The following is a 14,860-nucleotide window of genomic DNA, read 5'->3' on the forward strand; positions in this document are numbered from 1 at the left end:
GGACTGGTTTCAAAATCCTCTTTATTCTCTCCACTCTCGTTCCTACTTTACCGGGGATGCGCTCCATCGATTCTTGAATCCCCTTTTTTCTTTCAATTTTCTTGGTATTGGAACCAAAAAAAAGAAGAAGAAGAAGAAGAATATGAATGGCTCGGAATGAACCTCTACGTTACCTTTGGATGCTCATGCTTTCCATTGATTTCACGTGATATTCGTATTAGATTTTGGTCTCACCCCCGAAATCTTTTCAAAAACGCATTACATGGTCAATTACTTTTCTAGCTTCCTTGGTGAACTCGTTTACGTCACCTTGGTTCTTCCTTAAAGCTAGAACAATTGACGAAGAATAAATTTTTCAGTGGCAAAATACTATCATCGGTAATTGCTTGCATGATGTTGAATTTGCATTGGCCAGACAAAGATACAAAAAAAGGACAAGTGCTATTTTTTGAAGAAGGCTTGCCATTCTACTTACTATCAAAATTATCAGAGGTTTTCTCTCAGAATAATTTTTTTTTTTTTTTGAAATAAAAAAGAGGTTCCAGTTGGCTGAACCGGGCCTGATTTTTTCCCACACCACAAACCTCATAGCAGCATGGCCCCTGTAATAGATGGCCAAGCAATAGACGGTATCAAATTTAGCTCTCGTTAGTTTTTAAAACAACCATGCACATCCTTACATTGGGCTATTTGGAACCTTGTATCAACTCCGAAAGGAATAAAATATCACCACAGAAGCCGCATATATACATCCTAAGATTGCAGAATATGTACTAGAATCAAGTAACTCTATTTCCAATATGCTGTGGCATTCCAGTTTGATCTTTTTAACAACACAAGGTTTATCAAGAGTCCGCTAAGCAAAAACAATTAATTAACAAATAGATGTTTATAGAAGTGGTCGTATGAAATGATAATTGTAGATGCCAACTTTATGCTTTTCCACAGGATTTAACGCAATGGAGCCAATTTACAACCGAGTTAGAATAGGGTCCCAAACAAGTAGCCGTCGTATCTTCAAACAAATCGAGGTGTCGCTAGTCGAACCGCCAGTTTTTCTCAAGCATCGCATCTTTGGATCACCCTGCCAACCCTTACGGAGGAAATTTCCCTTTACCTTCTTCGGCAGCAGGCGATGAACTTCCTAAAGAACATGGGCATTTATTCATTTCTTGAATGAAGTGGATCTTCTGCCACATTAGATCATTTGCTATTGCGAAGACATCTGGGTCATCAAGTTGGAAAGAACAAAATCTGAAAATATTAGGTGGACCAGATCCACCATGGACCTAATATGGAATCACCTCATTAATAATTTCTCATGCAATACAGTTGCCGCTCTTAGGATGTTCCTTGAGATGAAATTAGCTTTTGGTGCTGTCTCGACGCTTGCATGTCTACCTATTCTCTATCATTGGACCAGGGTGTCGTTATCATTGCTACCGTCACCATTAACTAAACAAACTTATTGTCGAATTGTAGTATATGGATACGGATGTGTTAGCATCTTGTTAGGTAGGAGGTAAGCCAAGGCTGTAAATGGGTCGGGTTGACTTATGAGCTGAACTGACCTGCTTAGATCCGATCCAAACCCATTTTTAAAACCTATGGAGCTCAGTCGGGTTCCAAATTTACATCCATTCCACTTTTCGGATTGAATCTAGGTTTATTGAGTTCTGGCCCAACCTAAGTGTTATGGGTTAAATTTGGATTTTCTGACTTATTACTTGATCCGACCTAACTCGACACAAGTTATAAGGTTTTTGTATTAGCATATAATTAAACAGACTTCAATTATGAAACTATTTAATAGAAAAAATAGGTTAAAAAATTGAAAACCATAAATGATGATCTTTAATTACCTTTGTCATTAGTTTATTTGATCTTGTTCCTTGTTTTACTCCATGATATAAAGAACTAATCATATAACAGATTGTGTAAGTTTATTTAATTGATGGTTTAATGCATTTATAGGTCATAGCATGTAGAAAATTTGTAAATTATATTTATAAACTTCATGTGCACACAATATAGTAGAAATGAAAGCATAGTGCTTGAAAGCCCAAGGAATTGTGTACCAGAATTTGTAAAACCATTTAATGATGGCATCTATCGTTAATTAATTGGTTTGTAATAAATAGTATCATCATTCTATTAATCAAAGCTTCTTGATTTGATTTTATTCATATGGCATAAGAAATGTTGTGGCAAACTAGATAGCTAAGTGATATCTTTAGATAAAAAGTTTGATATTTAGATTGTAGACTAATACTATGATTAATTTGGCATTCTATCCATGCTCTGTTTCAAGCTATCAAATATCTTTAAATATAATAATTTGTATAATTCATAAGGAATGCTCGATTTTCATAACTTTTTTCAATTATTTTCTGAGCTATGTTGGAAAAAAAAATCATGTTTAATGTGTGATAACATACTTCGAAAGAGATATTTATATTTCATGGTAAAGCTAGAAATTTTTTTTTACCTAAGTTTAATTGTTTCACTTTAAAACTTCATATATGTGACCTAAATTCGGCTCGGATCCAACACAAATCCGACCCAACTCGAATGACTCGTTTAGTCAGAAATTTTAATCATGGATTCGATCCGATCCGATCCGATCCGATCCAATCTGATCTTCTATTAAGTTGGATGTAGATCCAATATTAAAACCCGGACGAGAAACTAATCAGGTTAGGGTCACTTATGATCCAGTCCGTTCCGATCCTTTTGCACATGTGGCATCTCGAAGATGCTTAGGTGAGTGGCCTCCAGGCTCCAGCTACTAAAGGATGTCGGTGGGTGGACGTGCCCCCCATGCGCCACTCCGTCGTCAACATCGGGAACCAGCTCGAGGTGCGTAACGTGCATTTACAATGGCATATGCGGCAGTTGGCTTATAAAGGTTAGATGGAGATAAGGATCAAAAGGTTTGGTTGGTACAGGCGATCACCAATGGCGAGTACAAGAGTGCAATGCACAGGGTTGTGGTGGCCCAGAAAGATGGGAACAATGTCCATCGTTTTGTTCCACAACCCAGGGAGTGATGCAGTCATCCCAGGTTTGTGTTCGAGGATTACATGAAGCTTTACGTTGGGTAGAAGTTCCAAGCCACAGAGCTCAGGTTTAAAATCTTCAAGGCTTAAAAGTCAAGATTCATTGTTTCGGTACTAAATGTTATACCGATGCCATACTAGTACAGTGTCGATCGGTATGGTACTGAGTTTTTTTAGCATACCGAATGTCGGTACATCATCCATTCTAGATACCGATATCGAATTGGTATGGCATAGTATGTTCCGTACTGTCCGATTTGGGCCAGTACAGCATACCATGATGAAAACAGTGAGCGCACAGCCAACAGCTACATCATAGGAGCTAGGATGCTATTGGGGATGTCAATGTTAAAGAATTTGCTAGCTTGTATGTGTGGCATACTTCTTGTTCAAGGGGAGTATGTTGATCAAATTAAGGGAGGGCTTGCGTAATGCTCCTGCAAGATAAGTAAGCTAGTCTTGGGGGAGTAGGAATACAATGGAGTTTGTTGGGCCTTGAAAGTTCTTCGTGTTTGTGGCTGCGAATTGTCAAGGACGAGTCAAAAGATCAGCAACGTCCATGCACAATCACTCAGAATTTAGTTTAGAAGGTTGACCGTTAAAGTCAAGCCTGGCGTTTTATTGTTTAGTACTAAATAATATATTAGCAGCTATAGCGACTTTAGGAGAGGGCAGCCGTGGAACGCAGCCTCCATTAAGGGCTACCTAGAAGAAAGCATCGAGATTATAGGGGTGCAAATAAATGGGATCACCGGATCGTAGGTGACCCAAATCTGATCCGGTTCTTTGTTCCACTAAGAAGGTCAGGATGGAGCTAAAGAGAAGAGTTTCTGGCCCAATAATTAGGGCTCACTTGCTCAAAGCCTTAGAGAGGTCAAAGAGGTCAATAGGAGTGAGATGGAGAGGAAAAGGCATGAGCTTGACGTTCGACAGAAAGGAATGGGGCTCAAAGCGAAGTATAGAAGGAGAGGCGGGGAAGAGAAAAAGAACAAGACTGATCCGCGCAAAGAAAGAGTCCTTACGTGATGAGAGCCAATTTCGAGAATCAAGAAGCTTGCATTGTAGGATGATAGCATCATTTATTTCAAATCAATTAATTGATAATTGATGGCACTATTAAATGATTCTAAAAATTTTAGCATGCAATTCCTAATGCTTCTAAGTACTATGTTTTCGTTTATACTATATTATGCCTAAATAAAGTTTATAAATGTAGTTTATAGATTTTCTACAAGATCTGAGTTAAATCATCAATTGAAATAAATTTGCACAACATGTTCTATAATTATTGCTTTATAAATTATTGAGTAAAACAAGGAGCAAGATCAAGTAATTTAACAACAAAGATTGTTAAAGATTCCAGCATTTATGTTTTTCAGTTTTTAAACCTACTTTTTTTTGTTGAACAATTCCACTATTGAAGTTGGCTCAATCATATGCTAATACAAAAACTATATAACCTATGTCGGATTAAGTCGGGTCAGATTGAATCGGGTCGAATCAGATCATAACCCAACTAGCCCAGACCGGATCTGAAATGTGAAACAGGTCCAAATTTGGAACATGACCAAATCCCACAGATCTTTAAACTGGGTTTGGATCGAGTCTAAGCGAATTAGGTTGGGTCGGGTTGTAGGTCAATCACCGGGCCCATTTGCAATCTTAGAAGTGGAGAGTGCGTGACACAGATATATCTCGTAGGGTTGCTAACGCTGCTAATATATTATTTAGCACTGAAAATAAAACGTCGGCTTAACTTTACCAGTCAACCTTTTATACTAAATTCTGAGCGATTGTACAGAAATTTTGACTCGTCCTTGACAGCTCGTAACCACAAACACACAAGAACTTTCTGAGTCCCAACCAACTCTAGCTATTATACTCCTACCCACCCCAAACTAACAACGGAGACTAGCTTACTTATCTTATGCTTGCATACGTAACCTCTCCCTTAATTTGGTCACCATACTCTCCTTCAACAAATAGCTAGCATGCGGAACATAGAAATTAGTAAATTCTCGACGTGGACATCTCCAACAGCATCCTAGCTCTCATGATGTAGCAATTGGCCGGGCGCTTGCTGTTTCCATAGCCTTGAAGGCTTCAAACCTGGGCTCCTTGGCCTGGAACTTCTGCCCAACGTAGAGCTTCATGTAATCCTCGAACACAAACCTGGGATAGACCTCCTTCTTCTTCTCAGCTTCCTTCTCTACTAAAGCAGGGGCCGGGAAGATGACTGCGTCACTCCCCGGGTTGTAGAACGAAGCGAGGGACATCCTGTTCCCATCTGTCTGAGCCACCACCCTGTGCATAACACTCTTGTACCTGCCATTGGTGATCACCTGCAGCAACCAAACCTCTTGATCATTAATTATCTCCATCAAACCTCTATAAGCCAACCGCTACGTACGTATGTAGTAGTAGATGTTACAGACCTCAAGCTGGTCCCCGATGTTGACGACGATGGAGTGGCGCATGGGGGGCACGTCCACCCACTGGCCATCCTTGAGCAGCTGAAGGCCACTCACCTTATCATCTTGGAACAGGAGGATGATGCCACCAGCGTCGGTGTGGGCCCGAAGACCATTGATGAGGTCAGGGCGAGGGCAGGGCGGGTAGCTGCTTACTTTGGTGCCAAAGGTTGGTCCTTTGGACCCACGGAAGGCCTTCTTGAGGTAACCTTTCTCCAGCCCCAGGTTCTCACACAGCAAATCCAGCAACCTTTCCGCCAATTTCTCCAGTTCCAAGGCAAACTCCCTCATTGCCTTCCTACAATTTGCATCGCCACATGATCGAATGTAAACAACAGCTATAGCTGACACCAATTAACGTAATAGCTAGCATGATCCCAATGTTTCATATGGTCGGATACCTGTATTGATCATCAAGATCATGGATCTCGGAGATGTTCGACTCAGGGAGATGGCGGACGTAGAACGTGCTCTCCCAGTCCACGTCGTTGGCATCGGATTTGGCACCTTCCAGTGTTTTGCTAGCAAACTCTCTGAACCTCTGCTCCCTGCATTTCTCGTAGTGCTCTTTAGTCAGCCTTTCCACCTTATCCATGAGCTCGTGGGGGATACCATGGTTCAATATCTGCACCAAAACAACAACTGAGAACCGCAATATATGACAAGTTGAATATTAAAAGAACAGGGTTAGTATTAATGATGATATCGAGATGTCAAAACTAGCTGTTGTGGTCCTCGGCAATTGACATTCATTGGAGATAGTTAAGTTTCAAGAGTGCAACAAGATGATAAGCATGCAACTAATCAATTGTTCTTATAGGGCTATGTAATTAGCACCTCAAAGAAGCCCCAGTTCTCACAAGCCTCACGTAGGATCTCCATTCCTGCTTCCCTGTCATTCCCCTCTACCTTGTCCATGTTTATAACTGGGAAACCCTCCATCTCTCTCTCTCTCTCTCTCTCTCTCTCTCTCTCTCTCTCTCTTGTATATATCACTGCTACCTTTCTATCTGCACTGCGATGGTGCAGTTGGGGTGAGAGGGCAGGCATTTATAGGCGCCAGGGGAAGCGAGGAATTAAAAGGGGGTCATTAAAGTTGGAAAGGGGGCCTGAAAAGGCGAGGCAAGGGGCTCTCCGGATCGGTCCCACATCACTCAGGAAGACGTATTGGATCCAATGTTCGTGATAGTAGCCGTCACGTACTCCACCACCTTTAATTGGCCTTTGCAGGCTCATCTACCCCTTGTTCACACCCTGATTTCTCCCTCCCTTCCTTTACCTACCTTTCTCTACGTTCTAAATCACGGGTGGGGACCGGATTGCTTGCCTCCTCTGGCTCCAGCTTCCTTTGACGGGACTCTGCGTGGGACTACCGTTCTGCGGTCACGCTGTGAATCAGTGAATGCCCATTCCTTCTATTTGTCCGAAAGTCGCAAATGGCCCTATCATCTGAAATAACCTCATATGGACATTGTGCATATAATTATATGCCACTTGACAAATTCGGAATAGCCTCTCTTTCCCCAGGAAAGACGTTTCTTCTTATTCTTAGGATACCTAGATATTTACTAGAGAAAACATCCAAGAGAGGATGATAGTTTAGCTGGAAGCCTACAACTCTTCCTTATTCATAGATGGAGGGATAAGGTATAAAGAATACCTCCATGGAATCAAAATAATATCTTCCAAGTCATTATTTGGAGCACCACCACCACCACTTGGAAAATGGGCCCCCTCCCTGGGTCATCCATCATCAAATGCGGCCTTGGTGCCAAAGCTTCGATAACATTTGAGATGGTTTGAGATTGGTGCAGCTAGCAAAACAGGAAAAAGGGAAGTAACACGGGCGCATATGTAGTGCTTACCAGCTGTAGATGGTCCCTGTGAAGGTCCCCGGAATGAAACGCTTGAAAAAACCTTATCCTCTAAATTATAGTTAGTTTAAATATTTTAAAATATTTTCCTTTTCGATCTCATCTCGAATATTTGAAAGCAACTTTTTTTGCTTAAATAAAAATCTCGTAAAGCCCAAGTCAAATTTTGAGAGATGGGCGGGTGATGGCACGCACACTCAGCTCGGTGCAGCCCCGGTGGGGCGCATCACAACATGTTATTAAGGTAAAGCCATGCTCGTCATGCTGGATGAAGGGAATCAGGTTCCCTAATTGGTTGGATATGTTTGGTAGGGAGCTACCAAACCTGACTTTATGCATCATAATTCTAACTTCAGTTTTTTTTTTTTTTTATTTTGCTGAGTGATGCATGAACACCAGAGAAAGAGAAAGGAAGACAATATTGTTACCTGTGGACTGAATTGGAGCAGGAATACTCACTTGTTCCTGATGGATCAGCACCCTCAGCGCAATTCAAGGCTGATGATGCGGTTGGGAATTCAGTCAAAAAGTTTGAAGTCTACGGAGCAAGCAGGTGGAGGGATGAGGTATGGCTTGACTACCTCCCATTTTTTATACTTCGAGAACCCTAGCCAGGTTTATTCAGTTTGTGCTCAAAATTAAGAAATTAATATAGTAATATAGCTCATTTAGTTTGTTGACTATTCAAGCAAATCATTCAAGTCAAATATTCAGAAACACCTTCTCTATTTTCGAAGTTCAATTTGTTATGTCCAATATATTATTAATTATTTAAGTTAAGATCCTCTCCAATACAAAAAGGGCTATTCTCCAATCGCTACCATCTGTAATCTGTATTGTTGCTGGAAATTGGACCCCGGGACAATCTTCGGTCGAGGAGAGGGAGCAGCGGGAGGTCACCACGGCGGGGCGGCGACCAGTCGGCGGGCGGCGTCCTCCGTCTGGGGTGGTCGGAGAGAGGGAGCAGCAGGTCCTCACGGTGGGGCGGCGATCCGTCGGCGGGCGGCGTCCTCCGTCTGGGGTGCCTGCAGACAAGCCGGTGGCCGGGTTTTCCGGCGCCGGCCCTCCGACGCTCAAGTCAGGGAGGGGGCAAATAGTGTAGAGAGGAGAAGAATAGTATTTGTAGGGTGTGTAATTTTACCCAACCCCCCCACCTGAGGGGCCAAGGTTCCCTTTTATAGGCGGGGGTCGGTTTACCTGTGATGTAACGGGGCGAGGCCGTAGTACGGCTCGGCATGTTGTTCAGGTCGACGTACGATCAGGTGAATCATTGCGTTGATGTCGGCGGTGAGGTCGTCGTACGACCTGGGCTTGCACGCTACCAGACGAATTATTGCATTGGTGTCGGAGGTATGGCCGAGATCAGAGACTTATCATGGTTGACTAGACTCTGCTGGGCTAACTTGCCGTGGAGAGCTGAGAGTCCGTAGATGACAGGAGCCATGCGCATTAAATGTGGAGTAAGCCGGAGATCCGCATTAATTGTGGAGTGAGCCGGAGATCCGCATTAATTGTGGAGTGAACTGGAGGTTTACAGTAGCCATGCGCAATAAATGCCGGGGGGGCGTCAGAGTATGGTCCTCGGCCGGACCTCAGAGGGGCATGGCCGTAGTAGGTGGCTGATGAGGGTAGACTTTGAACATCAGGATTTTCCTAGGTCGGAGGTCTCGAGGTCGGATGTCTTGAGGTCGGGCGTTCCGAGGTCGGACGCCGACTTCAGCTGTCCTGGGTCGGCGATTGTACGGCTTCTCGGGGGCATTCGTGTCATTGGGGGGGAAAAGTCTTATTCCCCCAACATGTACAATGGCCATAACTAGATGAGCCTCATGTCATATATCTTATTGGGGCTTATCTAGTCACGAACATTATGCCAATCACGGATGAGAATGATAGAAGAACCAGCCTCTCTAGTTCGATGGTGACTTAGTTTTTCTTCTGATAGTATAGTATGGGAGTCATATTCGCTAAAGATGCATATGAGAGGCTATATCCTACAGATTGAATCTCCTTTTAATGCATTAAGGTGCCAATCAAGAATCATATCTCTTTTAATTGTGCAAGGGTGCAAACTACAAATTACAAGTTATGAATCTTACCCTCTTTCATGGAGGGAGGGAGGGAGGGAGAGAGAGTACAATTTGCTAAAAAAAAATGTTAATATTATATCACTAGAACTGAGTGATTCTAATTAAAGAAAAAACAAAGGGAAAAAAATCAAAGCAAAATGATGCCATTGCAGCTGCTGCCGCAAAATTCTGAATTGAGGTCGGAGCATTATGCGGCTTGTTCTGATGTTGATGAGAACCAAACTAAATGAGATTGAATGAAACCGATGTGAGAAAGAACTGGTCGTCTTTAAGAATGACTTGCAAGAAGTCCACTTGCCAAAAAAATTTCGGTAAGGATCGTTCGATGTCTAAGTCAGAATAATTGAACAACAGTATGGAAGAAAGAAAATTGGTAGGGTAGAGAGTAGTCTCCAAATGAGTTTACCTGAAGATCTTTGGGCCACTTATTTATATAAGATAGTATTCTCATCCATTACTTACTTTGGTTTGATGCGTCTTAGCTGTATGGTACTGATCGGCCACACATTAACAATATAATCACTGTCCCATAGGAGTAAAATGGAGCAACAATTATGCCGATTGTGTATTAACTATAATGTCGCTATAACTACTAATTTTTATTAGCATGAATAGACCGGTATTTTGATTTTTACTGAAATTATTCATCTCGGTTGATACCAAAGCCAAAGTAACCGGTCTAATCCAAAATCAAGACCTCCAAAAATTTTCTCCATCAGCAGCTATAATAAGATTGTTACCAGAAACTTTCGGTTCTGACATACCCAAACGGCCATGAATGGTTGGAGGGAGTCACTTCGGCTAACCTCATCAAAACCAGAGCACTTGCTTTCCTAATGAAACCTGTGGGCTCAAGCAGGCCTGTTTTGGTGCAGAGGTTGTTATCATGTTCCATCACATGCAAGTGCTGCGGACGTCGCTTTGTTCAGGTGTACACACACCCTTCTCGGCTTAGGGGCTGACACCGCTCGAGTTGATCGCCACCTTTAGTTTGGCTCCATTATTCATCCATTCGATCACACTACTGGCTTCAGCCGTTGACATAATAATTAAAGGAAACGATAGTGATACGCTTCCATCCCAGCTACATCATATTAAAAAAAAAAATAACTAATCAAAGCACATCATAGTCTCAGTATATAGTGGATCAGAAGTAGTCCATCAGATAGGCCAGCACCATAATGCCGAGCTTACCTATTAAAAGTCCTCTATAATTAGCTGCATCCTTCCTGGATGACTTAGTGATCATCGCGATAATACGGATGTGACAAACAGAATATCATTTATGTGTAAAATATTCACGTCCAATATCTAGGTCATACTCTCACCAACCACTTCAGGCAGATCCATATATCCACATCTTTGAATGGTAGGTATACTCCTCCTTCTAACATACACAAAAGAGGAGAGAGAAGCAATAGAAAATACTCTAACAATCTTAGAGACCTTTTTTTTTTTTTATTCTCTCAAAACTACACTACCTTAGGCATCAAAAAAATCTCCTACCGAATATGTTCTGGCTAAAAAATGTTCTTATTTTATGCTGTTTTAAGTCGAAGTACTATTATCTCATTTCAGCTGCAACCATCGAGCTCTTCATCATCGTCGTATGACGTATGTATTGCTGCGGTGCCTGAGACCAGTAACTTTTGAAGGCAACAGATGGAACACCAACTTGCTATAAATTAGGTACAACTATGATCTTGGTGGAATGTCGGCACTGCATATAATATGCTCCATCGCAGTCGCAAGTCTCATCCTCTTATAATGTACCCACGTCTCTTTTCCTATTTATGATTTGTATTTCCCATGGTCATTTTCTTGAAGTCAGCAACTCTCATCCTTTTTAGTTTGGCATGATCTTCATGTTTTGTAGGGAAATTAGAATAGGATGCGATGCAGGTGGCTGTCCTATTCGCGTGGATTTCAGAGTCCCCTTCGTGAATATATGATGTGGAAAAATTAAAGTTAATTGCTCCAATTGGAAGCTTGGAGTAGGCAAAGGGGAAACGTTTTAGAAATATTCTGATAGACCCATATGCTAAGGAGATGCTTGGTTGCGTAAAAAGTAGAACATCTGGGTCGAGCAAGCCAGTCCAATTTGGCTAGCATCAAGTTAGTCCGTGCTTACGAGCATCTTGCGGCTAAGGACGCATTTCGAAAGTATAGCGGTATGATATAGACATTAGGAGGCAGATGATGGCTTGTGCCGTCACAAATTCTTGGACTCCTTCAGTTCGCATCCCACTGCAGTTCAAGGATTCATTTGAAGCCGTTAACGTTAATAGCGACCTGGAAGGAAGTGGGAATAGAGAGTTTCCGTATTTACTGTGCAGGAGTTTTCCCGTTTTTTTTTTTTTTTTGGCTCCACAACAGCCTAAAACATCAAGAAGAGAATAGAAAACCACAAAAACTTGGGAAAAAAAATTCAAATTAATTAATTAATTAATTAATTAATAATAATTAATTAATTAATTAATTAAAGAATAAAGGCCAAGTCGACCGGTCGACGATACCTTGAGTGTTCCGCGTTTCAAAAAGTTGACATATAACTTTGCCTAAACGTTTTCTAAGCCAAACTTTGTGGAAGGACGTAATTAACTTTGAAAGTTAAGCGCAACACTTGCGTGAGCTTTAATGGAAGAAAGAAGTGCAGATGTAACACATTCTAGAATGGAGTTTCCGTCCGATCTCATCTAGAATGGTGTCGACGCCTCGGGAAGTGCCATTCTGGCTTCCGCCTAGAAAACACTGGTCGCACAGGATGTACGGACGGTCAAACGAGTGTAAGCCATGACGTCATGTTGTCGGGGACAATTATACGCCGGGTGGCGGGGGTCTGCCGTCCACATGGGCTTGCCCTCCACTTCGCCCCGCCGCCACGACCTGATCCCATACCTCGATAATTGGTGGTCCGCCGTCCACATGGGTTTGCCTTCTTCCACTGTGTGCACACGATAGTCTCCTGACTGCATCAGTTTCTAGGTACCATGCATCTGGTGAAAGCCTTTGCACCTTGTCTCTTGCGACGCCTACATCAATTTGGTGACTTTGCCTTGACATTTGTGCCGGCATGGAACTACCCGTGAAGAGCTGGTAGAAGTTCTAGTTCTCGTGGTGAAGCAGTCAAAAGGGTTAATGGAAAAACGTAGGGCGGTTGGTGAAGGAAATATTGCAAGGCTGATTGTTCATTTACTTTTGATGTCATTTTCCTTTGTTAAGGAACGCAGGGTTTCATAAAATTCAAGGAAAAATAAAGATGAAAGATAAATAATAGTTAATAAGCTTGGGACACAAAGTTGATCATGGTGCATCTCGACAGCATGGGCTTCAGAAAAAACAAAAAGCAAGTTTGGTTCATGACCGAAATCGAAATCAGAATCAGAATTGGAACAGCTATATCCTCCAATATACTTGATTCATATCTGGAATTGGACATGAAATCGGAATGAAACTTTAATACTATGGAAGACTATAAATTAGATTTTGGGAGATTAGATCATTTCCATTCTCCTCTAAAATCGGAATGGTAATAAAACTCCCTCCAACTAAAAAGGAGGGAATGGGTGTCACTCATTCCTATCTGTTGAAAAAAAAATGCGATCAAGAAATAATGATGCCGCAAACTTCTTTTCTCTCTTTGTGTAATTAAATAGGATATCACTCACCAAGCAATAATAATCTCTACGATCTACTCAAATAATTAACAAACAAAATAATCAAGAAATCTAGAAACAAGAGACATCACCATTTTTAACGTGGAAAACCCTTCTATATGAAGGAAAAAAATCATAGGACCTAGTCTAGCCAAAAAAATTTTCTAATTAGAATAATAGAATTACAATAGATCTACTTTAGTTCAACTAGAGGCTGCTTGAAATAGGGAATAGATCTCACCAAGTATTAATGCTTGAAATTATCAATAAAGAAGGCTTTTCAAAGATACAGACCATTCAATCTGTAGCTCTCAATGCCGAGAACAACATACTGAAATTTCAGCCAAATCTAAATACAATCAATCATCCGAACATCCGACAAAGCAGCACCTATTTTTTCCTTTTTCTCTATTTTTTTATGTTCCGTTTTCCGTAAAGCCTTGAGACTCTCATTGCCGTTTTTAACTCCCTCACCCAAGCCGAGGTGGTCTCATCCTTATCCTCCTTTTTTTAATTTAAATCAAATGAGGTCGGTCCTGCGTGAGAAGTGACCACACCAACAAATCTCTTCCTTCTGACTCATGTGGAGGGTTCCACCAAGCCGACTTTCTCTCTACGAGCAATAATTTTTTTCATAGGCAAGATTTTAGTCATCATATATGATCCATTATTATCAGCATAGATTTTTTCAAGATGCAGTAACTTCATCTCCAAAGCATTCCAACCCAATGATATCTTACATCAATATGCTTGAATCTCGAATAATATATTCAATTCTTTGAGAAATGGATGACACTTTGACTGTCACAATAAAATATATATTTTTGCTGTTCTTGGCCTGACTCTTGTAGAAAATATTTTACCCACAAAAGCTCTTTGCAAGCTTTTGTAACTATAATATACTCGGCCTCTATAATAGACAAAGCGACACATTTTTATAACTTAGATTGTCATGACACTGCTCCCTCTGAAAAATCATCAAGTATCCTGATGTTGATTTTCTAGAATCTATATTACCAGTTATATTTGCATATGTGTACCCATCCAACACAAGTTTACCATTATCAAAACATAGACAGACTCTAAAAGTGCCTTTGAGATATCTAAGAACCATTTGACAGCTGTCCAATGTTCCTTACTAGGGTTAGAAAGAAACCGACTTACAACACCAACTGTATAAGCAATATCCGACCTTGTGCAAACCATGATGTACATTAAACTGCCAATTGCGGATGCATAAGGAATCTTTTTTATTTCTTTTTTATCCTTCTGACTTGTAGGATATTGCTTGAAACTTAATTTGAAGTAACCTGCAAGTGGAGAGCAAACTAGTTTGGACTTACTCATATTAAACCTTTCTAACACCTTTTCGATATATCTCTCTTGAGATAACCAAAGCTTTCCATTCTTCCTATCACGAGTAATTCTCATGCCAAAGATTTGTTTAGCCGGCCCCAAGTCCTTCATAGCAAAAAACTTGCTTAACTCTCTTTTCAAGCTTTTAATTTTTTTAGCATCATAACCAACAATCAATATGTCATCCAAATAAAGCAAGAGAATAATAAAATCTTCATTAGAGAATCTATTAATAAACACACAATGATCAGAAGCGATTTTACTATACCCATGGTTTATCATAAATGAATCAAACTTTTTATATCATTGCCGATGTGATTGCTTGAGCCCATACAAACTCTTATTTAATCTGCACAC

General features: G+C 41.0%; 1 protein-coding gene across 1 annotated transcript; it reads right to left on the reverse strand.

Moving 5' to 3' along the window:
* Window positions 1-4,811: 4,811 nt before the first annotated feature.
* Window positions 4,812-6,572, reverse strand: LOC103718519 (1-aminocyclopropane-1-carboxylate oxidase 1-like). Its single transcript, XM_008807384.5, has 4 exons — window positions 6,368-6,572; window positions 5,932-6,155; window positions 5,495-5,828; window positions 4,812-5,401 (listed from the first exon to the last, which is right to left on the reverse strand). The coding sequence occupies exons 1-4, from the start codon at window positions 6,470-6,472 to the stop codon at window positions 5,111-5,113; spliced, it is 954 nt and encodes a 317-aa protein (XP_008805606.2). The 5' UTR covers window positions 6,473-6,572; the 3' UTR covers window positions 4,812-5,110.
* Window positions 6,573-14,860: the final 8,288 nt, after the last annotated feature.

This window comes from Phoenix dactylifera, chromosome 2 (assembly GCF_051530095.1).
Source record: "Phoenix dactylifera cultivar Ajwa chromosome 2, Ajwa_hap1_PhDact_Kaust_v1.1, whole genome shotgun sequence".
Taxonomy (NCBI): Eukaryota; Viridiplantae; Streptophyta; class Magnoliopsida; order Arecales; family Arecaceae; genus Phoenix; species Phoenix dactylifera.

What these genes read in the sequence shown, in the direction of transcription:
- LOC103718519 (XM_008807384.5), bottom strand. Translation starts at nt 6,472, where the DNA reads ATGGAGGGTTTCCCAGTTATAAACATGGACAAGGTAGAGGGGAATGAC. An exon ending in AGAACTGGGGCTTCTTTGAG is followed by an intron (nt 6,156 to 6,367) that starts GTGCTAATTACA and finishes GTTTTGGTGCAG; the next exon opens with ATATTGAACCATGGTATCCC. An exon ending in ACATCGGGGACCAGCTTGAG is followed by an intron (nt 5,402 to 5,494) that starts GTCTGTAACATC and finishes TGGTTGCTGCAG; the next exon opens with GTGATCACCAATGGCAGGTA.